This window comes from Passer montanus, unplaced genomic scaffold (assembly GCF_014805655.1).
Source record: "Passer montanus isolate IOZ18808 unplaced genomic scaffold, ASM1480565v1 scaffold49, whole genome shotgun sequence".
NCBI lineage: Eukaryota > Metazoa > Chordata > Aves > Passeriformes > Passeridae > Passer > Passer montanus.
The window spans coordinates 4,769,654-4,797,122 of NW_024369818.1; the positions used below are offsets into that span (position 1 = coordinate 4,769,654).

Here is a 27,469-nt window from a genome sequence, read left to right on the forward strand (position 1 = left end):
AATCCTGAACTTTTAAAAGCAGTATTTTCATCTGAAAGTTTCACTTCTTTCAGCTTCAAATGTCCAACTGTGAACAAAACATGCAAACAACTCATGGAGTGAGAAAGTGTTCTAAACCAACTTTATTGGAATGATACAGGAATGGTTAACATACAGGTTAAATCCTCAATGCCTGCTTTCTACATAGGAAAAAAATAAGAAAGAAAAGAACAAATTCAGTTCTTGCACCCATGGAAACAGAAAACCAGCACAGAGGTAACAGATTCCTGGCACTCCTAAAGTCATGCAAGAGATCTGCATCAAAAAACTCAAGTTTTACACACACAACAAAGAGATTTTGGGTATTTTCAGTTTGTGTTGGTGCCTTGTTCCCCGGACAAAGGAATAATTCAGCCTGGCTCACCAGAGCTGCCTTAGGAATGCTGATACAGTTTGAATGCTCCCATATGGCAAGGGGGGCACAGACGAGGGCAGTGACTTTGCTTTCTTAAACTTGGCAATTTTCTTGACCGTTGAGACAGGGATTGACCTCGTTTCAGAATGTTTTGGGTCACTGAACTGACAGAATTTGGCAGCTACTTTTAATTACAGCTTCTCCGAAATAATGGCTGTGATTCACCAGACTTGCACAGGAAGCACAGCAAACTGGTGTGGGTACAGACTTGTGTGTCAAATCCCACTTTCCTCACCACACTTCACTTAGTATTCCACAGTTCCCAAAAACTTGAGCAGGAATCTAGACACAGAGAAAGATTCAGCCAATATTAAGAAAGAAAAGCAACCTCATTCAGAAAGATGAAATCATAGTGAACAACAAAAATCTGATGCTGGATTTAAAACATAACCAAACTTCCATCCCCAAAAGATTTTAAATTTCACAGAACTGCACTAATTCCCAAAAAAAGGCGTTAATAAAAAAGCACAGTTGTGTGTGTGTTAATCTTTAAGGTAAGGCAGCATCCATCCATCCCTCTGCCTTGTGATGCTGTGCTGCTTTTGTAAGCACAAGCTTCCAACTGCTTCCCAGGCTCCCGAAATGATAAATCAGGAATTACAACATGGCCAGGAATTCCAGGCTCCCTCATGAGCACTGGGAGAACACACAGGTTAATATTGCACGTGGTAAATTCACCCACACAAGACACTGAGAGATTTGCAATTCCTGTAATAGCTTTATGATATGGCAATAAGAATGGAAATTAAGTTTTTAAACCATAAAAAAAGAAGTTTTGCTTAATTACAATAACTTTTGCTATTCAAACATTTATTTCCTCATTTGAAAAAATACTATATGAACCTAATGGCTACTTGAACATGCAGTGAGATGTTTAATGCTCTAAGCAGTGTGAACTGGTATTTTTGTAGAGAAATACATTAAAGGCTTTCACCCTTACACAGGTAAGGAAAGGCCATTTCTGGCTCTTTTGGCTTGTTTGCAACATTGAATCTTGCCCCAGAGGTGTCATTGCTCGTGCTTAGGCAGCTGTGAGGGACCTGTGTCCAGTGCCCTTTTTGTCCAAAGAGCCCACACAGATCACTTAAATGAGAAGTACATGGGCTCTGTTGGGGGTTTGATCACCTGTACAACTGTGTAACAATACAAACCTTAAATATCCATTCTACAGAAGACAAACACAACTTCCCAAAGTGACTACAAAGGTTAAACTACACAGTACCACCTACGAATTCATCTGAAACCAGGAAAGACACTGAGAATTTACTGTGTAACTCAGTAACATTTTTGAGGCAACTCAGGCACTAAAAATTAGTATCTGATGAGGTTTTAGATGCTGTTTTCCATAGTTTAAATAGGCAAAACCCATCTGCATTTTTAGTACTAAAATAGTTTCTTTAAGTTTACACGAAATGGATGAATTGCCAGGACAGTTTAAACTAAATGTAACTCATTCATGTCTGATTGCTTCGGATTCCATAGAACCCACGCCCGCTCCCTACCCTGAAATTCCCATTTCCATCCTGTGTTCAATTTGTGTTATGGACAGTGAATGCTGCAAGCACCAATCAAATGTTAGAAATCACATCTACGTTTCTTGAAGCAGAGACAGTTGGACTATTTTATAAAAAGCTGTGGAAATTCCCTTTACAGACATTTAAGGCAGTTGAAATTCACGCTTGCTGCTTGGCCAGTGCTTCAGCTTCCTGAAACAGCAAAGAAGAATTACAAGTTAGTAATTTCTCAGTATGTTTCCAAAGGAACACTGTAAAACAATAACCTGCATTTTTCAATCTTCTTTCAGCCTTTGTAAGGTGATCACAAATGGGAACAGAATGACAAGAGAAGAAATGCAAAAGAAATTTTCTTTCGGTTTCTCCGAGTGTACTTTTGACTGCAGATTAATTTAATTACCTGCTAGCAGCACTGTGACCTACAAGGAGATGAATGAGAAATGAATTCCCAGTGCCCTCAGTGCAGCACCTCAGTGGGGACAGCCTGGCTCACTTGAAAGGACAAAGTTCAACATCTGCCAAGATGTGTTGGAGCCATTTGCTTTTGTGACTGCACAGAAATACTCAAGATAAGATTCAATATCATTGTTACCATGACCCAGCACTGCTAAACAAACAAAACACATGAGAAGAAAGGACTAAGAGGGGAATTTCCAAGAAGTCTGTATGATTTTTTAGGAGGAGACACAGTGGGTGACCCCAGCCTGCAGGGCAGGAAGTCCCACACATATCTCCACATCTTGGACGTGGTGGCTCACTCTGGTTGTCCTGGCTAACTGCCCTCATGCTGCCTTTGAACTCGGGCGTGGGAAGAGCCTGGCTGGGAGCTGCCGTGCTCCTGGCCCGTGCTCTGCTCTCTGGCCTGTCACGGGTCACAGAGCAGGCCTGGGATGTCACCAGGGCTCGGATGTCACCGTGCACGGCCATCCACAGCACAAAAGGCAGGTGAGCAACGAAAGGAAGATCAAAAAGAGCTACAAAGCCTGGAAAAAAACAGTGTGTTTGATATTCTCTACAAGACAAGTGGTTCTTTGAATGGTAAGAAAGAGAAGGTTCTTCGCTTTGTAACAGCTCCCTTAACCAGCCCAGGGCACTGCAGTGGTGACACCTCACTGGTTGGTATTTTTTTCAATACAAAGTACATTTCTTCAGAACAGGCACTGGAAAGCTGGAGAGAACTCCTGGTATTTCCCTCATGCCCAGGAAGGCTGGTACAAGTAACCTGCTAACCTATTTTTCTTGGAGGTCAAACTCCATTTCTTTGGGCGTAGGCCTCCAAGTTATCTGGGAGAGGCTCAGTTTTCCAGGCTTGACACTGTCCCTCTTTCATACTTTTCCTTATTTCTCCCTCAAGGCCCCTCACTGAGCATCCTTTCAGTCCTTAAATCCATAATAAATAAATAATTAAGCATAGCTTTTAACTCACAAAACCCTCTCCCTTTAAAATCCACCCATATTGCTTGAAGTAGAGATGTTTAAGAAAAACTAAAGACCAGCCTTTTCCAGAGTTTGTAGATCCAAAGCACAAACCAAACCACCAGGGCTCAGAGAATAGTTACTTGAATTTACCATGCTCACTTCTGAGCCAGTCCTGTTTAGCATTAATATCAAGTCTTTGTGTTGAGAGTCAAATAACTTCCCAAATCTCTCCTGATGGCATCGAATGGAGGTTTCCTGCCAAGGCTGCTCCCAGCCTCCTGCATTTTCTGCACTTGCCATGTCATCCCCTACAGCATTATAACCAAGCTGCACACAGCTATGCTGGAAACATCAATTTCAGCACCTACAAATCTGTGTACCCTCCTCAGCAGCCTGCAACTGACTTGACTGGACATCCTAATTGTGGGAGGGATTCCCAAAGTCAGCCCCAGAGCAGGGTGCAGGGGGTACAAGGTCGCTGCTGCAAAGATTATTTACCATCATCAGCCCAACACATGGAAATTCAGCAGGGTACAGCTGTGTTCTATCCCTTCTGTTTAGAATTCACCTTTTCCTTAGGTGAGGACAGAACTGGAGCATCCCTTAGGACAGAAGCAGAGCTCCTGACAGCCATGCTGGCTGCTCCTGCCAGCCAGCAGGTCTGGGAACCAGAGATGTTCCCAATGTTACTGAGACAGGTGACCTGATTTGTTATGGCAGCAGCTGCTCCCTGGTAGCACTGCACTTCCCAGGGGAAAGGCACGAGCTTCCCTGCATCCCACAGTCTCAGGATTGCTGCCTGGCTCCTTGGCTCCATCCTGCACACTCTGCTGAGCAGTGAAGTGCAGATGTTCCAAGGAACTTCACCAGGACTGTGGCGCTGTGTGCAGCTGGAGCGATGCCAGCAGTGGGTAACGCTGGGGTGCACATCCCAACCTCTGCTCTGGGCAGCTCTGCACGAGGCAGTTTTTTCCTCATCACACCATTCCCAGTGGAGCTACTGCTGGAAATCTGGCTCCCAAAACTGCTTCAGTCTGCCCCACAACCTGCAGTGCTCACTGCTCGTGGGTCAGCATCCACCTTTAAAATTAGGTCTCTTAGTGATGTGCACAGCACGACCTTCGACTCGTACATGAGTAAAGCTGAAAGGGAGCGGCGTGTTTATCCACTGGAACAGGAAAGCTAGAAGTGACCTGGAGGATCCTGCTGTTGTCAAGTGAAACGTATAAAGCAGCCTTGTCTTATCCTATCAAAATCAAAAGGAGAATTCCAGCCCACTGCATCCACAAAGCAGTAGCCTAGTTCATAATTGGCAAAGGAAAATAAGCTTTGGATAACAAGCCAGAGGAAAAAATTACTCTGAAGCAAGACCATGTTATTTCAGAAACAGTGGCTCTGGTTTCAAGGGATTTTCTAGTAGAAAAATATCATCAAAATTCCACATGAATTAATTTTTTTTTACTGAATTGAAAACCTTCTTTGATTTTGGGATATTTTTTTTCATCTACATTTCTTATGCATTCTTCAGTGCAAATATTAATTACTCTTTTGAAACTGAAGCCTGAGAGCCTCTAGAGAGTGGGTATCTCCCAGGGAGACTGACAGGGGCAATGACAGCACATGTACCACATGCTGTTCTGAGCAGAGGAGGAGGTGAAAGGCACAGGGTGCCTGTGAGGAGCTGCTCACCCACCTTTGACCCCGGGGGTGCAGTCAAGCCCAGGAACGCGTACACGGCGTTGTTCTCCCGCGCCTCGAAGAAAGCATCGTAGTCCTTCACCGTGGCAGGAGGGAGAGGGAATAAAGGACAGAGGAATGAACTGTCAGAAATAATCTCAACTCAGTTCAGGGTGTCACCCAACCCACACCAAGCAAACTCCTTCCTGTGGCCGAATACAAAATCCAGCAGCAGCTCAGGTACGTGGCATTAGCACTAACAGCACACAAACTGGTCAGGCTGGAAAGGGACAAGCTGGGAATTCACTGTGTCCCAGCAAGATGTTCCTGTGAGCTGCTCCAGCCTCTCCCAAAGGGACAGATTCCACACAAGGCAGGTGTTGTCACTGGTCTGGTGTGGACATTCCCCCAAAAGGAGAAAGCTGAGCCTGGACCTTGTCATCAGAAACCCTGATGTTCCCAGATGTCATTGCTGATTCCTCATAGGGATGGCAATTGTGCAACTGTGACTCCAGCTCTTAAATCTGTCAGAAGTTCAACTGGAACTTTTACACTGAGGGTGCACCTTTCCCATCACATTTCCCACTAAGGATTAGTCTGTGCAAGTGAAGGCAGTGGGGTGGCACTGTTTGCTCACAGTGCACTACACAGCCACTTCCCAGGAAAATTAAGGTAATAAATAAATGAAGAAAAATAAATACCAGCTGCCAAACCCCAACTAAAGGAACCGAGAAGTTTTGTGCAAGCTCATTGTTGTCCAAGTTACCACACAATTCTCTCACTCCAACTTCTGAACTCAGCAGGGATCAGTCCAATGACTTTCCTGCTCTCCATTTTTAACTGACTGTAACTTGACCAGCCTCCTCCAGCTTTCCTGGGCAATGTTGGGATGCAGGAGTCCTGGCTGGGGAGCCCAAGGCAGGCAGCAGCTCGGTCTCAGGCTGGAGTCAGGGAGAGCTGTTTAGGGCAAGCTGCTCTGGATTCCTGAGTGTCTGGGAGACAAAAGCCTAAGGAAGAGCAGCTGAGGGGGCAGCTCTAAGGAGAGGCTGTGCAGCTAGAACAGAACAAAGTACAGGGACCAGAAGATTCCAGCTGCCTGGACTTCAGGGATATCAAATTATTGCTCCATTTGCCTACGCAGCATTTGTGTGCTGGTTTGATAAAAACGTGTGTGATTACGGTAAATCCTCCCTGAAGCCCTTCTGTTGACAGGACTGGGGCTGCTTGATAACAAAGGGATTGTTTATCTTCTGGTGCACAGGCCATGAGCCTGCTCTGCAGCATCTCCCAGGACAGAATTCCTGGGCCTGAGGAGCAGGGCTCATGCCAGCCCACACAGCATCTCCACTTCCAGCCTCTCTGCTGTGCATGGGCCAGGAAGGCCAATTTGCTCTTTGCTCTGCCAGTTGTGCTGCATCAGATGGAACAAACAGGGAACTTCATGCTTGAGAGGCATCAGATAAAGACAGAAATAGATTCAAATTCTGGGCACAGAATTAACTTTTACCTTCCTGAAAGCTGAACTGTAGCAACTCAAATCCAGAAACACAAAATGACCGAATTTCAAAAGTTCAGCATGACATCAACCAAAATTTTGGGAATGAAATAAACCGATAGCAAGAACCTTGTAACCAGCCTACTGCTTAGATAACCAGAAATTCTTATGTCCACTCTAAACTTTTTTCCATGTCACAACCAGTCAGTAAAATTTCGAGAGCCAAGTGGCACTGTGGATATTATTTCAAGTTCTGCTTCTATTACAAGCAAGAAAAATTCTTGGCACACTGAGAATAATTTCTTTCAGTAGGCACAGATTTGTCTCACAAAGGTCCAAAACTGGCAGGTCTTGACTTACAGACTGTGCAGGTCAGAAACAGACTTCAAAAGGACCAGAGGAATGCACATTGAACTCTGTTCAGAAGATACTAACTTTTAAAAATAAAACTAACAGTTAATCTAATAATCATTCAAGCATGGTCTGCTGAGTACAAGTACTGCAGGGCAACTTACTTTTGATCAAGCATTAAAATAATTACAGTAGGATTTTTGTTTGCAACACAAGTATTAATCTGTCCAAGGCTCTGCAGTTAGTGAACCATAGCAGCCTTCCTTTTGCAAGCAGCACACAGAGCTCATCCCAAAAAGGATCAGAAAACTGATTTATGATCATAGCAGACATCAATTCATATGATCTGGGATTTACACCTACTGGCAAATCCCACACGGGCAGAACAGATCTCTGAACTTGCTACAGAACATAAGCTTGGTGTAAAAGGGCCAGATTTCTTTGAGGTGTTAGCTCACAATCATGGGGAAAATGAGGATTAAAAAAACCTGGCAACTTTCAGAGCCATAAAATGGGAAAAAACCACAGAAAAATAATATTAAGCATGTACTGCAAAGTAGGATCCAAATCAAGAGGGCTACATTTTAATCTTTCCTATGGCGTGACTGGAAAACTCAAGAATCAATTATTACTAAAAGCCCAAGATGGGGGGAAATGTCTAACACCTCCTACAGCCTTCCCAGTTTGGGCAACTGCAGCTGGGCAAGCCCTGCCTTGCTGCTCACTGCAGTGAAGCACAGGCAGTGGCAGTGAGGAAGAGGAGTGGGATGAGCACAGGAGGCTGGAGGTGAGGGGATGGGCACAGGAGGCTGGAGGTGAGGGGATGGGCACAGGAGGCTGGAGGGGATGAGCAGAGGAGGCTGGAGGTGAGGGGATGGACACAGGAGGCTGGAGGGGATGGGCACAGGAGGCTGGAGGGGATGGGCACAGGAGGCTGCAGGGGCCCAGGAGGCTGCAGCAGCCCTCACCCCGAGGTAGCGGCTGTCGTTGAAGAGCCGGGGGGGCAGGGGGTTGCCGCTCGCTGGCCGACTGTCCTCGGGGACGTTCTCCCGCATCCATTTCCGGTTCTCCTCGTTAGCTGCGATGTCCTTCTCCTCAAATTCAATTTTGTTGGCTTCTAAGAAGCCTAACACATCTTGCTGCTGCTTTTTAATCTGTCACAAAAGAAGGAGGAAGGGAGATAAGGTAAACAAAATCAGTGAAATAATTTATGATGCCACTATGAGGTTCGATGCAGAAAACAGGGTGAAAATCAGGTTGACAGTGGGAGTGGTAAGAAAATTCTTAGAACCAAAAAGTATCTTCTGAGGAGTCAGAGCTGAGCCTTGACTTGGCTCCTACAAAACTGAACAGGCTGAAGCTTAAAGATGCTGTCCCTACACAATAAGTGTTGTGTACCTTAAAGGTGCCCAGCCAAAAGCAGAGGTGTGAGCAGGGCCCTTGTGCTGGCCAGATTTTACAGTTAACTCAGGGGAACATTGTTTTTTCAGGTGCAGTGGAGTTTGCTGGAGGCACATTTGAGGTACAAACTGCTTCCTTGTGCCCTTGAAAGCACAGGCTGAACTTCCCCATCCCTTCAGAGTCCAGGCTTTTGTCCACCTCGGTGATGAAAGAGACCTCACCAAGCATTTTTGGTTCACACTTCTTTGCACAGAAACCCCTCTCCCGTTGTGTCCTGGGTGTCTGCAGGGCAGGCACAGTCTCTGGAGAGCTGTGACCCCACCTACCCATCATAACTTCTGTCAGAGAAGCTGGGTGAGGCCCCAGCCTGATGTCACCTGTCCTTGTACACTCACACAACACCCAAGGGAAAAGCAGGATCTGTGTGGCAAGCACAGTGCTGGCTCTGCACAGAGAAGGATGTTTTTATTATTGTCATTGTGAATTACTGACTTATTGACACAGAGATGTTCTGCTTACGCTCTGCTCTCCCTCTGCATGACTTTACCACCACAAAGGAGATTATAACAATGCACATCCTAGCAAACAATAAAAAAATGGGGTCTAATGGGAAATTTGTTTTATTCAAATGACCCCCTTCACTGCAAAGGCAGTCCAAGGCCTGGCTTTACCCAAATGCACTGGGTGCCGCAGGAGCGGCGATTCACACAGATGTTGCTGGTGCTAACTCAGGTCAGCCGCAGCTCCCGGAGCAGCCGCTCCATATACGGCCACAGGCAAACCCGGAGCTGCCGGGGTCAGCGACAGCCAGCCCGGAGCCAAATATGGAGCCGTGCACAGCCCCAACCCACGGGCACCGGCCCCGCGGCCACGGGCACCGGCCGGGCCCCGGGAGCGCCAGGAGCAGCGGGAGTGCGATGGAGAGCGCTGCCCCGAAGGGTGTGGGCTGGGGAACAGAGCCCGGCACATCCAAAAGGGAATCTTCAGGCACTCCCTGACTCGGTCTGGAGCTGCTCTATGCATGGCAGGTTCGAGCGGAGCTCGGGAGGGGTACATGCAGCTCAGAGGGGCCGGTCCTGCTCTCCCGGCAGAGGCAATGTGCTCCCGGCTGCAGCAGGGAAGCTGCCTGCTGAGGAGCCAATGCAATTCCTCCGACCACGTCGGCACAGGAGCTGCTGGACTCTGTGCGAGCGCCCTGAAACACAAGGATATTGCTAATTTCCATCATGGCTAAAAATAAATCAAACTGGAGGAGTTAATACCGCCCCGAGGAAATAATTTGTGTACAGGCTGTATAAAAACATTCTCAGCAGACTCAAACTCTGGAAATCTTAGAGGTTTCCTTCCCTGCCTCTAACAGCAGCAGGAGGAGCAGGGGAAGCTTTTCTCTGTTGTGCTCTACAGCTCAGAGAGGGGAAAAAAAGGGAGCACTCCCTTCATGAACTGTTCTGTAGGGCTAAAATAAGGGTAAGGTCTTTGGAACTGTAAACTCTTTGGCCAGTATGACCCAGTAGTAAATGTAATTTTTTTCCTTGAACCAGTTACATGTTTAATTAACCATTTCCTACAATCTCTATATTTTAGATCCAAATAGTTTTTATTACTCTCAGGTTCTTAACTTGTCCAAAATCCATTGCTTAGTGAAAACATTTTGAGATGCCCCAGAGTTATTAAGGAATTAGAGAAAACCAAGCTTTAACCAAGCTTTTTTTAATGCTAGAGTTTTCCACTCTACCATTAACCTCTACACTCTGCCATGTACAACAAGAGCTCTAAGTTGGACTGGAATCAGCATTTTGATCTCCTGAGAAGTCACTTCATCTTTTTGTTAATCATTCTGACTATTAGACTGTTTTATCCACATATAAATCCTTGCACCCTCCCAGCATCTCACAGTCTCTGGGTTGTTTTTTCAGCTCCAGGAGGTACAACCACATCCCAAACTGTTGACTGTGGCTCCAAAGGGTGATCACAATCCTCTCTGCTTGTTTTTGAAGAGCTGGCAAAGCTGGAAATATATTTTTTTCTGCTATAAAAGGCACCATTGTAAGGCAAGCATGAAGTTTGGTCTCTGTGGCTCTCAGGCTGTCTGTAGTCAAGGGAGGTAATTCTCTAGAGAATTCTACAGAAAAGCAAGGATGGTGTTGATACATGAGGGGTATTAGTCTGGAATCCTTGTTTTCTGGTCAGACAGAAAAGTTGGGAGATTAAGCAGCAGTGTTTTCTCCCAGCTCCTCAGACAAATCCTCCGGCCACGGTGATGAGCACTTACACAAGAGCAGTAAATGCTCCAGAGAAACAGGGCACCAACTGCTGGGCAGCAGGGATAGGGACACCGAGCTGCCTATTATTTTATGGGATTTTATTTAGAAAACTTCCATTAATCTCAGGCAGTGGAATAGCACTGGGAGGGAAGGGCTGAAAATAGAGCAAGAGACGTCTGCTGCTGCTTCAGGGTGTTTTGTCTTACTTGAAAGGGCACACGTTCTCCTCGGGACAGAGCTGAAGATGGTTCCTGCTGCCCATGTTTGGGAAGGAGCAAGGAGCCTTTCTTCAGGATGCTCCTGTCAACACGCAGCACTCGCTTCCCACAAAACCTCCCCCAGCTGCCTGGGCAGGCGTGGAGAGCAGCCAGCGCCTTCCCAGACCCTGCACCTCAGCCTGCATAAACAGCTGTCATGTCTGAAGCCCTTCTGGCCCGTGAAGGGCAGCTCAGTGCAGTTGGCAAACACGAAAATCCTTGTTTATTCCAAGTGCTCCTGACACACTGTGCAGGGCCGGGAGCAGCAGGAGAGCCGGGAACGTGCCCGGAGTCAGAGCAGGAGCTGGGGAGCCCTGAGGCTCCAGAGCAGCACTGGTGGGGCAGGAGCATTATGGAGACACAAGAGCACAGGAACAGAGAAATGGAAGATAGGGATGGACAGACAGCTGTAAGGAAGGAAGAGGCTGGGGGCAGGAGTGGAGGCAATGAGCAAAATGGATGGATGGAGATCAGGGGAAAATCTCTGTGGGATGGGACAGAGGGATGGAAGGAGAAGGGCTGGGAGCAGGTGAAGCCAGGACTGCAGGGAGCAAAGGCTGCATCCTCTGGAGGCCCCAGTGCCCTGCCTGGGAACAAAGCTGCCCTCAGAACAGCCTGGGTTCACCCAACCCCAGAAACAGAAACACATCCTGCCTCAACACTCACTTGGGAGAAAAACAATTCCTAAGGTGAGTGAAGATATTTTACTTCTTGCTGATGTTCCCAAGATAATACTGAAAGGAACACTTAATGAAATAATCTATTTTATCTTTGTTTTGGATTTCAGGGTCTGGTTCCTGGACAGAAACAGCTTTATGGCAAGTTATTGGTGGTTAAGCAAAGTCTCACCACACACTGTGACCCTGTGCTACAAAATCCACTGGGTATCAAGATTCCCTTCTCTTCCAGTTACAAGCCAATCACGAAACATTAAGCTTTCAACAGAGCATGGGCACAAAATAACATTATAAAAATGAGTGTAGAATTGTGAACAAGTATCACCCCTCACTTGAGTACATATCAGAAATTCAATTTACTGTTCTTAATCTAACTCCCATCAGTGACATCAGTAACACAAGAGAAACCACATCAAAGCTGCCAAGAGTACAAACAGGTGATGTTTGCCAACAAATCAATCCATCAAAAATAAAATTTTAACCCCAAAGTGGGAATAAACTTTCTAGAAAATGCTGCAACATTTTAGATTCTCTTCCAAATCTCTAATAATTGAAAAAAATTAAAAAAAAAGAACTCAGCTGAAAGATAATAAGCAGAAAGGAGGCAAGGATGATGCTGCAGAACCTTGGTCCAGTGAGCAGGCAGCATTCCAGCCTCAGCCCCAGCCAGGACTGTGCTGGCTGTTCAAGAGCTAACTTCTCCCAGCACCACCCCACTGCAGGGAAACACTAATTTTAAACACCTTTTGGAACTGAACTTCACAGAAGGCTCTATCTCATTTGCTGTACACAGGCACACACACACAGCACAGTCCAGTCCACGCTGCTGGCCAAGAAGGGGTTTGGGTTGGTTTTTTTCAGTCTTGTTATTTTTTCAGTTTATAAATAAATCCCTGCTTGGACAATAGACATGTTTTGAAAATCTATTTCTGGACCACTGGAACTCAAATTAAGTTTACAGTCTGAGTGCTGCTGTTGTGATCCAACAGCAAACTTGCTGACTGTGGCTCTGCTTCTCCACCACTTCTGTGGCTCCTGTGTCCCGACCTCCATGCAGGGGAAAAACATACATTGTATTAATTTCTTTCCCAATGATGGGATTAAATGGCTCATGCTTTATTGTGAGGATTTAAAAGAATTATAAAGGGATTTCTTAGAATATTCCCAGCCATTGTTATATCATTGGTTATAACATCAGGACAAGAGGAATGGCCTCAAGGTGCACCAGGGAAGGTTTAGATTCGGAATCAGGAAAGAGTTTTTCATGGAAATGGTTATGAAGCATTATGCCAATGATGGTTTTAAAAATGCTGCTTCTTCCTTAGTGGGAGCAAATCTTTAAATCCCAGAAGGAGCTGCTTTGTGCAGGAAGGTGAACTCCAAACTCCAGGTTATGCTACTGGTTGTGGCCAGACTTGTAGCCATCAGTTCTCCAGAAGCTTCAGAGTCTCCTGAAGATGGACAAGCTGAAATGTAAGCAGGGAATGGGAAAAGTGCAGCGCAAGAAATGCTGAGCAAACTCCACTGGCAGCCAGCAGCAGCAGGGTGGGAACCCCCAGGAAGTGATTTTTCTGGGAGGAATGGGCAGCATGAGCAATGCCAATGCTGCCATGACAAACTGACTTGTCACAGGGTGACCTGTGGACTAAGCTGGGGCTACAATCCACTGCCACTTTTTGGAATTAGAGTAAAAACTGTTGGGGGTTTTGGTTTGGTTTTTATCTGTCTCACCTAATTTCTCAAACGACCTTGCCTTCCTCACCCAGAGTCCCTAATGCAGAAGCTCATCCTTGCAAATAAGCTGCAAAATGCTTAGAATTTCTCCTCCCACTACAACCTAATTTGTAGGAGTTAAACAGCCCAGCAGCTCAGCCATGGATTTAAATGTCACAGATTCCTGTCGGCCCCCTAAGCTCATTGCCCACCCCAGCACACGGCAGCAGGGCTCCCTTCCGAGCAGCCTCAGTCCTGCCCCCCATCACAGTTTTCCTTGCTTTTACTCTAATAGTCCAGAAGATATTTTTTTGTCTAGAGTGGTTTTTTTGGTTTTATTTGTATGAATATTAGCTTAAGAATCCAATGTGCCAGTTCTGGTGGTGCCACTGTAAATGTGGTCAGAGGGTGGGAAACCTGCAGCCAACTCCATCAACAACCTGGCTTGATCAGAGCTTTGCCAGGTGTCTCCCAGCAATTCCTGTCTCACTCTTTTTTCTCCCTGCCTGGTAGAATGTCTGCTTATTTTTAGGTCTGGGTAATTATCATCTCAGAACTCAAAGCACTTCTTTGTTCTGGTTATTTTAAGCAGAGCATTACACGAGTGGTGCCATCGTTGTCTCTCCCGATGGATTCTGGTCTGGAGGGAATGAGACTGAGGACAAACACAGCAAAACCACCAGGAACTTACGGGACCTGAATCAAACACAGGAGGCTGGAAAAGTTCACGCTGGACTTGTGCTGCTCTTTTTTTTTTCATTTTCCAGAAATTCAGCAGTGTCCAGATGGACTCCATATGTCCTGACTCTCTCCCTGCAGGGTCCTTTGGGAAAGCCCATGGCAATATCCACATGAATCCTGCACAGCAGCACTGGTTTGATGTGGTTAGACCCCAACAGCTTAAAATTGGTTTATTTGGAAATGGTTTTTACCACCAGGCACCCAGCAACCCTGGGCTGTGTCAGCATCACCAGCCCAAGACCTGGGACAGGAGCAGGAGCTGGCTCCAGCTCCCACTGAGAGCAACAAGCACACTCCTGCTGCTCACATGTGGCTTTGGAAGACACCTTTTAAAAGCAAGAAAAGGTGAGAGGATGCAAAGTGACCATCACTCAACAGCAAGGCTGGGGGAAAATCCAGGCTACTAAAAGGGTTTTGCAATTTAACCTGGAGGTTACATCACGTCTGGCAGCACACGTGAGCTGTCTGCAACAGGGCTTTAGCCTGGCATAAGGTGCCACGCCACAGACCAGATTTTGGAACACAAGCCAGAAATACAGCTGGAACAAAGGACAAAGTCTGCACTTCCCAAAACAAGACCACAACTTGCTCCAGAAACCATAGAAAGTTACATAAATGAAAAAGCTGATTCATGAGAATAAAAATAAAAGCTTCTCTCATGGATTATAATGCCATTGTAACTGCATTCATTCAATAACCCAAGGCCTAAAAACTTGTTAAATCCCACACCAACAACACCCCAGTCCAAAGATCCTTGTGCGCGCAACAAGGTTTTTCCTACCAGAAGAACCAAACAGGAAAGTTAACATCACCTCCATGTGCTAAAGCCCTGGGGAATCAGGATTCTCGAGGGAGCCAAGGGCACTTAGAGACCCAACTCCCACTCACTTTTATTTACTCTGACACAGAGTGCAAAGAGAATAACATCCTGGGGGGATTTGGCATTTAGTTCCCTTGGGCTGCTTTGGGAAGTTCAGCAGCAACACCAGACTGGCCCTTCTGGTTGGCACAGCCCAGCACAGCTGAGCAGGTTCCTAAGTGCCACTCTGCCAACTTGCTGTTGGAGTTCAAGGAATTAGTTAAGAAAAAATATGAAACATTTTTTCTCTTGCTGCAGCAAGGAGGGTTTGAGTTCAGTTTTCCAGCAAAGTTTTTCAGTGTCACTAATTTGGTGTCAGACAGTACAGCCAGCTCCACCACACCTCGACTACAGTCAAATGACAAGATCCTAAAAGGCCCTAAATAAGTCAGAACTGTCTTGCTGCAACAGCCAGTGTCTGTTTAGCTACTTTCCTCCTGCAGTGGCCAAAAGCAGATTCCACTACCCATTAGTCAAGTAGGAGGACAAGTAACATTTCCTTATTTATATCTCCTCAGCTTCTGGCACACAGCAGCAGCAGCACTGCCTAACGAAGCCCTGATGACTTTTTAATGTGTTTTAGGTTTACTTTCCATGAAGGCACCTTAAGGATTAACATTATTATCACAGCTTAAGGCAAATTCTGTTTTTAACAAATGATACTCAAGCACTGGGGAGATGAGTGGGGGTGAATCCACTCATTCTTTAGCACCTGCTTGTCAAGGACTATTGTGGTGTTACCAGGATTCTAACAGAGAACATCTTATCAACAACACCTGAAGCCCATGGTTAAAAGTACCATTTAATAAACCTCACATTTTGTTCCAGTACATGAAAATGGCTCTGTCAGCTGAAACCCCACCTCTTTTCCAACTGAAGCATCAAATTCAGAAGTAAATCTTTCTGCTTTTTTGGCTGCAAGGAAAAGGTGGTGGGGCACTGAAATGGCTCCCAGGGAATGGTCACAGCCCCAAGGCTGCCAGAGCTCCAGGAGGCTTTGGATAACAGGGATACAGAGGCTGGGATTGTTGGGGTGTCTGTGCAGGGCCAGGAGTTGCACTTGATCCTTGTGGGTCTCCTCCAACTCAGGATATTCCATGATTCCATGAAAAGAAGGGTGTCACAGTGCACTCTCCTTCAACTCTCCTCCTTCCTGGCTGCTCCCCAACACATTTTCAGTTGCTCATTCAGCATCTCCTGGCCTGTCCAGGCTCCTGAGTGCACTGGCAGCACCAGTTGTTTTGCCCAAAAGCCCAGCTCAGTCTCCAGCCTACCAGAGATGCACAAACTGTTGGGAGTGTTCTGGGGGGCTGTGCAAGTCAGATGCATCCTCCTTTAGTCAGAATATCTGTGTTCTCACCACAGCCAGAAATGAACACATCCCTCTGCTCTCTGCTTAGATGCTTCTGTTCATTCTGTAAAAGGCTTACAGAGGGTCCCTACAGCCAAGTCAAATCATTCACAAGTCAGGATATGCCAAAGCTCCTCCCCACAGCAATCATGGCCTCCCCAAACACAGACTCTGGGTGTATCCAGAGAGTGACTTTCTGTTTCTCTAGGATTTTTCCTTCCTTTTTTCCTTTTTTTAAAGTTCTGTGAAAAGTGACAGCAATACTCAATGGGATTACTTGCCCGGATTTCAAAATCAAACAAACCCCACACAGCCAAAACTTCCATTTGCAGGGATTTTAATAGAAGATTTTAACATTTAAAACCTCATTCCATCATCAACCAAAAGATCGAGATGTTTGCTCACAGGCTGACAGTGAGCCTTTTTACACTGTACTTCCATGCACATGGAACACAAGATCCCCAGCAGCTGGGCAAGGGAGAAGTTAAAACCCAAAAGTGCAAGGAAGTTCTGGCAGCACTGGAGCTGGTACTAGCAGAAGCACCAAACCTCTTTGCCTAGACAACCCAAGAGCCTGAACACAGCAAAACAGTGAATGCAATTGAAGTTTCCAGCTGCTGAACGCTGGGAGGTGTCCCACATCTGGAGAGCTGTCAGACTGACACTTGTCCCCTCAGCCAAGGAAGGTTTGACGGAGGCATGGGGGGGTTTGGCTCCACTCTGCTCACGCTGGGCTCCAGGCCCAGGGACAGCAGCAGGAGTCTCCCCTCCCTTCACGTGATCTCTGCAAACAGCCCCACCAGGAGCTGTGTTTGATTAGGGATGAACTTTGCACGGGAAACAGCCCGAGTCTCTGGGCACTGCCTGGCAGCAGCTCCAAGCTCCTACAGCCTGACCCCTCCAACAGCCAAAGCCTGCCCATCCTCCTGCAGGGGCTCTGCACAGGCTGCCCCCAAACCTGCCTCATCCAGCTGGGTCAGGCAGGGTTATCCAGGACAGACGCTCCTTACCAGGACGGCAGACACCCAACCTGCATAAACAGGGATGTGGAAAGAGGCCTTCTCCACCAGCTCAGACTCACAGAACATCCTGAGTTGGAAGAGACCCTCAGGGATCACTGAGTGCAGCTCCTGGCCCTGCACAGGACACAACAATCCCATGCTGTGCCTGAGAGCGCTGTCCAAGTGCTTCCAGAGCTCTGGGTCCATGACCATTCCCTGGGGTGCTGTTCTGGTGCCTGACCCGCTCTGGGTGAGGAATCTCTTTCCAACATCCAGTGTGAACCTTCCCTGACACAGCTCCAGCCGCTCCTGGGGTCCTGTCCCTGGTCAGAGAGCAGAGGTCAGTGCCAGGCTGTGCCTTGGCCGGGCTCCATGGGGCTCTGAGCTGGAGTCTCCTCCAGCAGTGCTGCTTTGGGGTGCCAGCCCAGCTCACAGCTGACAGGGAATTCTTGTGCCATCACAAGCAAAGAGAAGAAATGAGCCAGGGGAGGCAGGACTGCCTCTCCCAGCAGCAAAAGGACTGAAAGCAGGGATCAAACCATGGCCTCGGGCCATTCCTGCACAGCCTTTTGCTCCACTCAGCAGCAGGAAGGACTTGGAAATGCAAATATTCACATATCAGGATGATTTTTTTTGACTTTTTTTAATTACTACTTTAGTTATCCAGAATAAGCATATCTTGCAAAATCAAGCTTCCAAACCTAGGCTTCCTCTTACTTTCCTTTAGGTGAGGATGTAAAGGAACAGTGATGTATGGCAAACTAGCTTTAACCACTGCTGACACCTCAGCACCCAGAATTGTCATCATCCAAAGGAAAACACCCCCATTACAATACTAAATAAATTGACCCTTGGCAATTTTCTAAGTCAGTCTTGTGGCATTTGACTTTTATAAGCCTGAAAACTGCTTGTCTGGTCCAAAACCAACAGAGAGCAAGCTTCCTACTGTGGAATACAGGCTCCATTATCTCAGTTATGCACTGACAAAGCTAAGCAGCAGCAGAATGTGAACTCTTCATTTATTACACACAGTTGTTTCTGCAGCAGACGTGGAGCTTGGCAGGCTGAGCTTCCCTGGAAGTCTCCATGTGCCTTGTCACAGCATCCAAACTCAGGGCTGGGTTAAATAAAAACAAACAGATCCACACCTCCCAAAGCCCAGTAGCAAAGCAACAGCTCCTGAACGGCACAGGGCTGAGACTGGCAGGGCCTGGCAGCATTCCCACCCATCAGCCAGCTGATCTGCTATTCCTGGGGTCTCCACAGCCTCAGCATCTCACTGGACTCTCTTACCTGAGTCACAAAACAGGGAAAGGGGAACTTTTGTTATGTGGGGAAAAAAAAAAAGTCTGTAAGTCTAAGCTACCTCTGTCACAGACTCCTTGAACAATTTTCTCTTCAGCTCTCAGAGCTCCCTTTCCTGAGTCATCAGGAGTAATTATTTTGTTCAAATCACTGCCTATTTACTTCCAGGGATCATTTCTGGCTGATTCTACAAACGGTATCAATACACCACAGCCCAGCCCCACAGACAGGCTTTGCACACAGACTGTAAAGCAATTTACCACACAAAAACTGATCTCCAACAAGATAGTGAGGCTCAGTGTCACAAGATGCAGACAACTCTCTGACACATGATATCTTCCTAAATACTCAAACATTTACCATGTGGCTGAGAAAAGCAGGGGAAAGGCCCTGAAGGTGCTGCTGATCACCTGACTGCTTGCTCTGGAACCTTTAAAAAGTCCTGACAGTCTGGACCTCAGTCCTGCTGTCAGGTTTGAAACCTGTTTTTTTCAGCCAGCCTCCTTCTGAAAGCCAGAAGAATTATTTCTCCTTCAGCTTCATGGAGACCCCAGGATGGGTCTGTGCAATGCTGGCAGCAACTCCACCCTGTAAGAAGTGACACAAACTGCCAGGTCCCACCTCCGTGCCCCTGAGACTTCACCCTCCCCATCAGCACTCCAGGGATATTCCAGGGAAGCAGCCTGAGAAAACAGCACACACAGGCTGCAGTGTGGGGGGTTTATTGAAACAGCTGCTCCTGTAATTATTTTTCAGAAGCTGTGGATTTCTGCTGGTGATGAGGAGCCCTGCACAGCAGAGGGAAAACAGGTTTGGTTGTGCTCGTGTGACGAGCTAAACTCAGGTTAGGGAAGGAGTTAAAAGCAGACAGTTCTGCACGAGGCCCCTGTGGTTTACAATAAAAGCAAAGTTTATTTCCTGTATGGTTTAGCACACAGAGGCTAAATTAACCGACAGGAGTAAAAGTTTACAGCATTAATTGCTGTTTCACTGCCTTTATATTGCCAGGCATTTATTCTTTAAATAAAAGACTACTTTAAGAAGAAATACAACACGGCCTCAGGGATCCAGGTGCCTCTGATGTGTATTACTTTTTATCTTTGAAGAATTCATATACCACAGATCTTAGTTAACAAAGAGTCTTTTTGCTGACTGCTGTTCTAAAACTAAACCAAGTAATTTTTTGAAGAGAACAAAGCCTTTTTCTTCAACTAAAATACCTAAATATCATAATACAAAGGAAGAGAAAAAGCTATGGATTAAATACAAATTTTCCTCCTCTTTGCAAGAAGAGCTTTGATGTAGAACAGTACGCAAAAAACTTCCCAGAGAGGAAAGATTCAGCAGAGCACAGCCTGGATGGGCAGCAGTTTTCTGACCCAGTAATTAATTGCCCTGGGTAACATTTCAAGTGTGAATCATCCTGAAGGCCCCAGATCCTTCTTTATGTTACTTGGACAAAATATTGTCTAAAAACTGTGTCTCTAAGTGGGAGAGATAAATTGTTCCCACAAGCCCTGGCCACACTGCAGTTTCTAACACTTCGGGCAGCTGAAACAACACAGGAGTTGGCCAAGCTGTGCCTGCCAGAGCCAGGAAGGCCAGTGCCTGGGGCTGTGCTCTCAGGACTGCTCAGGAGACATCCTGAAGGGACTCTTGCAGGAATTAACCAAATGGAGCATTGCCCAGCACAGCGAGGTTGTTCCCATCACCAGGCTGCTCCCACCCACTGCATCCCTGCAGCCCACAGGGAAGTGCCACCTTCACCCCAGAGCAGGAGCACTCATCTGGGTGCTGCCCATGCCTTGGAGCCACTTTGCAACTCCCCACGGTCTTTTTTAGGTTTTATAGATCCCTCTTGTCACCATGGTTATCTGCTTTTTTTTTTGTCCTAAACCACAAGCTTCCTTCTGCCTCAGTGCAAGCCAGCATCTGCTTACCCCAATCAGAAACTAAGATAAATACACACAGCATTTTATTTTTTCAAAGTTGAAGTCCCCAGCTGTTTATTTGCTGTAGGATGGAGTTCTCCAGGCCTGGGCAAGCAGCCAAAATGGCTTCATTCCCCTGCTGTTCCTCAGTCTCAGCCCAGTGCTGATGGCTGGCAGTGGGAGGTGAAGGCTCTCCCAACACCTTCCAGCTGCCAGCTTGGTCCCAAATCATTCCATGGAAGATGGAGCTGTCTGTCCAGCAGCTCCTCAGTCCATCCAGGTGTAAATTCCTGAGGGGAACATTTCCCAAGTTAGCGTTATGGATTTACATTGATCTTTCCACAGCATGCACTACAAAGCCCAGACTTCTCAGGTGAAGGGAGGCTCTCACAGGGACCCCTGGTACACTTTAATGTGGTGGAAGGGAACAGAAAACTGGAAGAAGATTGCCTGGCCACAAAGGTTCCATGGACTGAGCTACCAGAACCAAGGGACTTGTTTATCTGCATTACAGGGTGGAATTTCCAGTTCTTAATCAGGATTACCGGGGAACTAACAAGGAAATTTGCAAACCTGCTCCTTTATATTTCTATTCACATATATTGTATTTCTTGCCTAGGGAAAAAAAAACACCATTATCTACTAGCCATAAATCATCTTCACTTGAACTTCATTTCTATCCATATCCAGTGAAAATGTTTTGGGATATATTTTAATTCATTCACAGAGTTATTCTGCTCCTTTCCTGCTCTGCCAGTTGTTCTGCAGCTGCTGCTCTGGCCAAATACATTTGCAACATGTGCACAGGAATGTCTTGGATAATCAGCATTAAGTATTTCCTAAGGAATAAAATCCTGTCCTGCTGTAGTCCATGGCAGAATTCCCAGTGATATAAGCAGAGCCAGAGGTTGATCCCATGAGGTGAATACAGATGTGCTGTTTAAACCTGCCTGCCAACAAGTACTCCCATAAAATGAGGGTTTATGTGAAAACTGCCATGATTTTTCCCAGAGGCTTTGCATTTGCCGTTTCCATCAGGCTTTTCCAGTTGACTTTGATCTATGCCTAAGGCAGGAGAGGTGTCTGATCACCTACCCTAATCACGGGCTAAACATGCAGTGTGTCAGCATCTGCACAATGATGCTGGTCTCTGAATCCCCAAATGCTTTTTCTGTATGTAAGAAATGCTGAGACACCAACCCAACATATCCCAAACACACACCAAATGTTTCTTTTCCACCAAACATTTTCCTGGACAACATGGTCTTAATTTTTTTAATGCAAAGTGTTAACATAATTTTGGGAGCAGAGCCAATTTCATTCAAGAAGAGAAGAAGGCTTTACTGGGTTGGATCCAACACTTGTCTAGCCCAGTCTCCTGTCTCCACTGGTCACAGATCCCAGGGAAGATCACACCATCAGGCTGAGCACAAAGAGCTACACCACATCCAACTTTCTTCCCAGGCTCCAGTAATTCACAGTTTTGAGTCAGAGGTGTAGCAGTAATGTTTAATATCCCCCCTTAACAGACTTTCCCCTTAATTTGTCTCACTGCTTCCTGAGCCCATGCACTTTCTGCTGTAAAGCACGTCCTCTGGCAGGGAGTTCCTCCCTGAGATCTGTGTTGTCAAACAAAGCATTTCATTTACTCTGAACCTGCCACTTCCACTCGCTCTCCCCCAGTTGTTCCATTAGGGAAAATTATTAATTAATCCCTTCCTGTTTGCTCTCCCATGCCTGACGTGATGCTATCACATTTCAGACGTTTTCAGCTGTTTCTTTCTCCACTGCAGAACTCACAGAATCATGGAATGGTTTGGGTGGGAAGGGACCTTGCAGACCATCCAGCCCCACCCCTGCCATGGGCAGGGACACCTTCCATTGTCCCAGGTTGCTCCAAGCCCCGTCCAACCTGGCCTTGGACACTTCCAGGGATGGGACAGCCACAGCTTCCACATTATCATCCACAAATTCTGCCTTATTTGGTTGTTCCTCCTGCAGTGATCATCTCACCCTTTCTTCCCTTTTCTCACTTCCCTATATCATTTAAAGACAACAATTCCAGTCTACTAAAGACACACTCACCACACATACAGTGGTTATTTTTTTTATTTTGCCCTTTCCCATCTTAAACATTCCTGGCATTCTGTTTGCTTTTCATGGCTATGAATATGGTATTTTTGTAGAATTACCTAGTATGGCTCCAAGACCTCTCTGCTAAACAGTATTTTAGCAGAGTTTAACCTCATTCTTGCACAGGATAACCATTGTTTCTTCCCAGTTTGCCAGCTGGGACATCAACAGCAGGCTCTTCTTGCACTGTTTTTTAGAGTCCAGCACAGATCTCTGTGGGAATTTCCTGGTAATTTCTGCAGACTGACAAAGATATTAAAAAAAGTATTTTTAACCTGGCTAATGCTTGTCCAAAACTTCCCAGAAATGCAGACATTCAATGTTATGGATGAGCCTCCTTCCTGTGCTCCAGGTAGCTCAGGTGTGAGGCACAGCTTTCTCCTCTGACACTGCACTGATTCTCCTCCCTGCTCTGTCTCTGCCCACACATTTGCTGGGAAAGAGCCCAGTGAAGAATAACATCCATTTGTGCAGCACCGGAAGATGGCTCCCAGATTTCCCTGAGATCCTTTTTCAAACCACAGCTGCCTTTGGCTCCTCTCTGCTCTCCAACACTCCAGCAATCAAACAACAGGTAGTAGTTAAGATTTTACACTTGAGCGCCTTTAGAATTTCTAGAGAGGCTGATTCATGCACAGAAACAGCCCCAGAAAAACTGAGCTTCAGATCATTAATTAAAGAAATAAATCACCACATCCATGTCTCACAGGGGAAACCATGTCCAGGAAGGAGCTGTAAGTCAGGATGTGAAAACAACTTCAGCTGTATCCTGAGAGCACAGAGCTCAGTCAGGCCAGTTGGATGCTGACCTTTCACATTTTTTTCTGGTGCTTTAAAGCTCAGTCTCACTCTGCTGCCTTTTCAGTGTTAGAAAATGGCCTTAACATTGAGCTGGAGGTGCTGTCCCAGGAAGGACGTGCTCCTGGATGGAGGCTTTGATTCTGGGACAAACAACAGTAGATAAGCATTACAATCAAAGCTCTTTCAGGCTCGATTAAATATCTGACCAACAAAAGCATTTACATTTAATCATAAACTAAAAGTCTCCCCTGCGTATGGCCAGGGTTAAACAAATGCCATTAACACCAAATTTTCATGTTTGAGCAGAAACATTCCTGAATAGCAGAATATTGATATAAGATGTGGATTTGGTTCAGGTTTCCAGCTCTCCAGCCAGAGCCAAGAACTGAGATTGGTGCTTCCAAGGCTGGGGAGCACAAGGAACAGGGAGAGCCCACCTCCCTTTGGCTATGGCAACGATGCATCCTCAGCTCTTGTTTTTGTCTTAGAGGGGAATATTTCAATTCTGTTTTGACCTTCAACATCTGAATTCTGTCAATGTTGGTGTAGTTTCCTTTGTCTCCCCTCTCCCCAATTCCTCCTTTCCTGGAAGGAGTAAGAATAACCTCGCAGAGACACAAGTCTTGGCACCCTCTGCTCGTTAACACAGATGCCAATTCACTGACTTCTATAGGAATTTTGTGAGTGTAACTTTAACGCCCCAGGACAAGAAAAGCTCCCTGCTCAACTCTATAAATATTTATTTAAAACCCACAATTGCTTAGCCCTGACATGACGCTGTGTGCATCCTGTCTCAGAACGTGCTGCGGTTCAGGGTTAGAGGGAAAGCCAGCACAAGCTGACAGCATCCAGCCTCTCCCCAAGATCTGCCTCTTCTCCCCAAGCACAGACATAATCCTGATGCATTACCTCAGAATAAACACTGTCCTACCTGCATATACAACCTAGAAAAATTCTCAGCAAAAAGCTTTTCCTGGCTTTAACTGTGGAGTAGAATTTTCCATCTTTCTCCTGCTGTCAGAAAGTGGTTTTAGTTAAGCACAGTAGAATGTTTTTTATTTTGATATATTAAAACTATTGCCACAACTGCAGCCAACTTAATCTCTGGCTCCATTAAAAATGTGAATGCAATATTTTAAGAAAAATATTTGACTTATCTCGAGTTTGGAACAATGACTGTACAAAAAAACAACCCAGGAGGCAGATGGAACACATCCGAGCCTGAGCCACATTACAGATTTTGTCTTCCATCCCAAAAGCTCTAACTCAGAACAATTCCTACCATTTTATTGAGAAAAACTCTGGTGAACACTGGCTATCCAAAAAAGCCCTTCACACGTATTATGTTTCCACAAAAGAGGGGTTTAGACATCAGTACCTAGCTTAACAAGTCAGTTTTCACCCATGGCACAGAAATTGCATGAACTGAGTATCACAAAATCATACATACACCGTGAGATTGTTTTTCAACTACAGATGCAGCTTATTTCCCCATAATGTGTGCATTTACCTAAACTTGCATCACAGCACAAGACTATTTACCAGAGATTTGTATCAGTGCTTTCTTCCCACACACGCTGCCCTGCCAGGCAGCCCAAGGAAGTTCACGAGCTGCTCTGACCGGCGGCTGCCACTGCTCGGGGCTTCCGCAGCGACAAACACCACCACAGATATCCGGGCGGGGACAGCACGCCGGGGACCCCGGCCGTGGCAGCACAAGGGACACTTGTGATCCACGCTGATAAGGACTGCGTGCACAGAGCCACCCTGCTGTGGCTGCACTTCCCCTCAGAGCCACCTCCTGCACGGCAAAGCCCTTGGACTCAGCTTTGAGGCCTTTCCCAACCTGAACGATTCTCTGATTCCATGAAACCTCACAGCAGCCAAACAACACAAACACAAAGCACTCAGACTCTGCTCATTCTCTGTAAGGGTGGCATTATTTGCATTCATTATGACCATCTGAGAAAAAAGGCCTTTGGGGGATTTAAATGCAAAATATAATTTTTTATACAATCTCCATCCCTCCATGTATTACTTCCTTGGGATTCAAACTTCAGAAGGATGAAGCAGCCTCGCCAGCACCCCCAAAACCCTGAGCTGTTGAACAGGGACAAGAGCTGGTGGTTACACATGCTCTCATCATTTCCCACAGCTCTTCTCCAGAGCTCTTCTCCCCTGGAATGCTCCACGAAGCCCTTGACACTGGTTATGTCCCCAGTAACACCAGCAAGTTCTCTGGTGCCTTACTGGGAAAATAGAAGAGTAATTAAAAGCAGATGTTCTCCAGACCATGGGCCACTTTCATCTTCATTTACTGGGTGAAGACCTAGTTCCTTTCCCAAGCAAGAAGACAATACAATAAAAATATGAAGCCCCCACATCCTTAACTTTGTGAATGAAAATAAATTAAAATTTCCTTTCCTCTCTAAAACCATCTGTAAACAGCAGCAGGTCTGTGTAATACAGGACTCTGACTCTGGAGATCATCTCTTCTTTCTGCTGTGTCTGCAGTCGCAGTAGGAGGCAAGGAAAGAAAACCACTCACACAGCCATCAAAACAAGGGAGGAGGACAGAGCTGGGAGAGATGGAAATGTGGATATAGATCACAAAGATGAAGCAATTGGCTCCATGGAGCATCTGGACACCAGACATTTGATGTGGCAGTTTTCACAGCCCACAGCACTGGCAGTGGCACAGGGCAGAGCCCAGCCCACCACATCCAGTGCTGGCACTTCAGTTCCACAGCCACAGCCTCCAGTTTCAGCCTTACCCCTGGAACTGCAGGGTGATGTTGGATGAACAAATAAATTCTCTCAAAGTCCATATTCAAGACCTGTGCAGTTGTTGGCAACAAATGCACACATAAGACCAAGAAGAATTTAAGCAGCTGGCTCCTTTCCACATGAGATCAATAAAATGGGCAATCCAGCTGCCTTCAGGAAGAAAGGGATTCTGGTGCTGGGCAATCTCCTGCCCCAAAATCAACAATACCAAAATCCCGTGGAGAAAAATCACACACTGGATTTGTACCATTCAGCTTCTTCCCTCCTTGTATCCTTTTCTACCAGGAGCAAGAGTCTAATGACTCTTAGGCCTGTCTTCCTTTCACCTCCTGAAGGATTTGAATGGGAGGTTGCAGTGAAACCCCTCTCACAGCCAGCACAGTCCCTCTTCCTGCAATGCTCCCACACTTCCGAATGCGGCATTTGCATCTCATTTCTGTCTGCAGCCTCCACTGCTGTCCCAGGCTGAGGAACACTGCTCACTTCCCATCTGCCACGCAGGAAGGCTCCTGGACAGCAGCTCCAGATTCTCCATTGCCATGTGGGTGTCCTCACCTCATCCTCATCCTTACAATCAATCCCTGTGCATCCCTGCCCAGCCAGCACAGCCTCCACGGTGAGGAACATTAAATACAAGGGGCCACTTCCCAAGCAAGGCTTTCGAACACTGCAGGAAACTGGTGCTGGAATTATCACATTATGGAGTGAAATTCAAATAGGAGGCCAGGCAGGATGTCAATCATCATACTTTCCAGAAATCCCTTGAAACACACTCATAAAATGTCTTTGCTTAGACATGAACTTCACACAGTGGTTTTTTCCTCACAGATACATCATACTGAATATAAACATTATAGAGAACAGTGCCTTGGGGAAACATTTTATACACTGTGATGTGGCAAATTACACCATATAGCAAAGCAGGACTTTGCCAATAATAGACCACAAAATTTGGGCACCCTCCAAGACTCGCAGCCCCAGGGCGTGAGGTGTGAAGCAACCTCAACCCTTTTCCGTTCAGTGGGAGACACTTTCCAGTGCCACGAAAGCTTCTTCAGCTTACAGAAATGGGGCAGGAAGGAGGAGCTTTGATACTTATTTCTGGTTTTCTTCTACTCAGGCAAATTAGCCTTTTAAAACCCAAAATAACACAGTGCTGGGTGTCACTACAGTACAAAGATGACTTAGCAGGAGTGAGAGCCCTTCCCAGGCTGCTGTTACCCAGTTCAGTCACTTTGCTGCAAACAGCTTTGTCTCTGTTCCACCTCTCTGTAGCAATCTTCTCTGATGTGGATTTTCCATTCCTGGAGTAGGTTATTTCAAATCCAGCACCCAGAA

At 46.3% G+C, this 27,469-nt stretch overlaps 1 protein-coding gene across 1 annotated transcript in view; it reads right to left on the minus strand.

Moving 5' to 3' along the window:
• Positions 1-94: 94 nt before the first annotated feature.
• The window catches only part of SH3BGRL (SH3 domain binding glutamate rich protein like), a 29,312-nt gene continuing 1,937 nt past the window's right edge, over positions 95-27,469 (minus strand). The window contains exons 2-4 of the mRNA XM_039722491.1: positions 7,879-8,064; positions 5,081-5,161; positions 95-2,160 (exon numbers count right to left, since the gene is read on the minus strand). Coding sequence (XP_039578425.1) covers positions 2,128-2,160; positions 5,081-5,161; positions 7,879-8,064 — 300 coding nt within the window. The 3' untranslated portion in view covers positions 95-2,127. The remainder of the gene's footprint in view (positions 2,161-5,080; positions 5,162-7,878; positions 8,065-27,469) is intronic.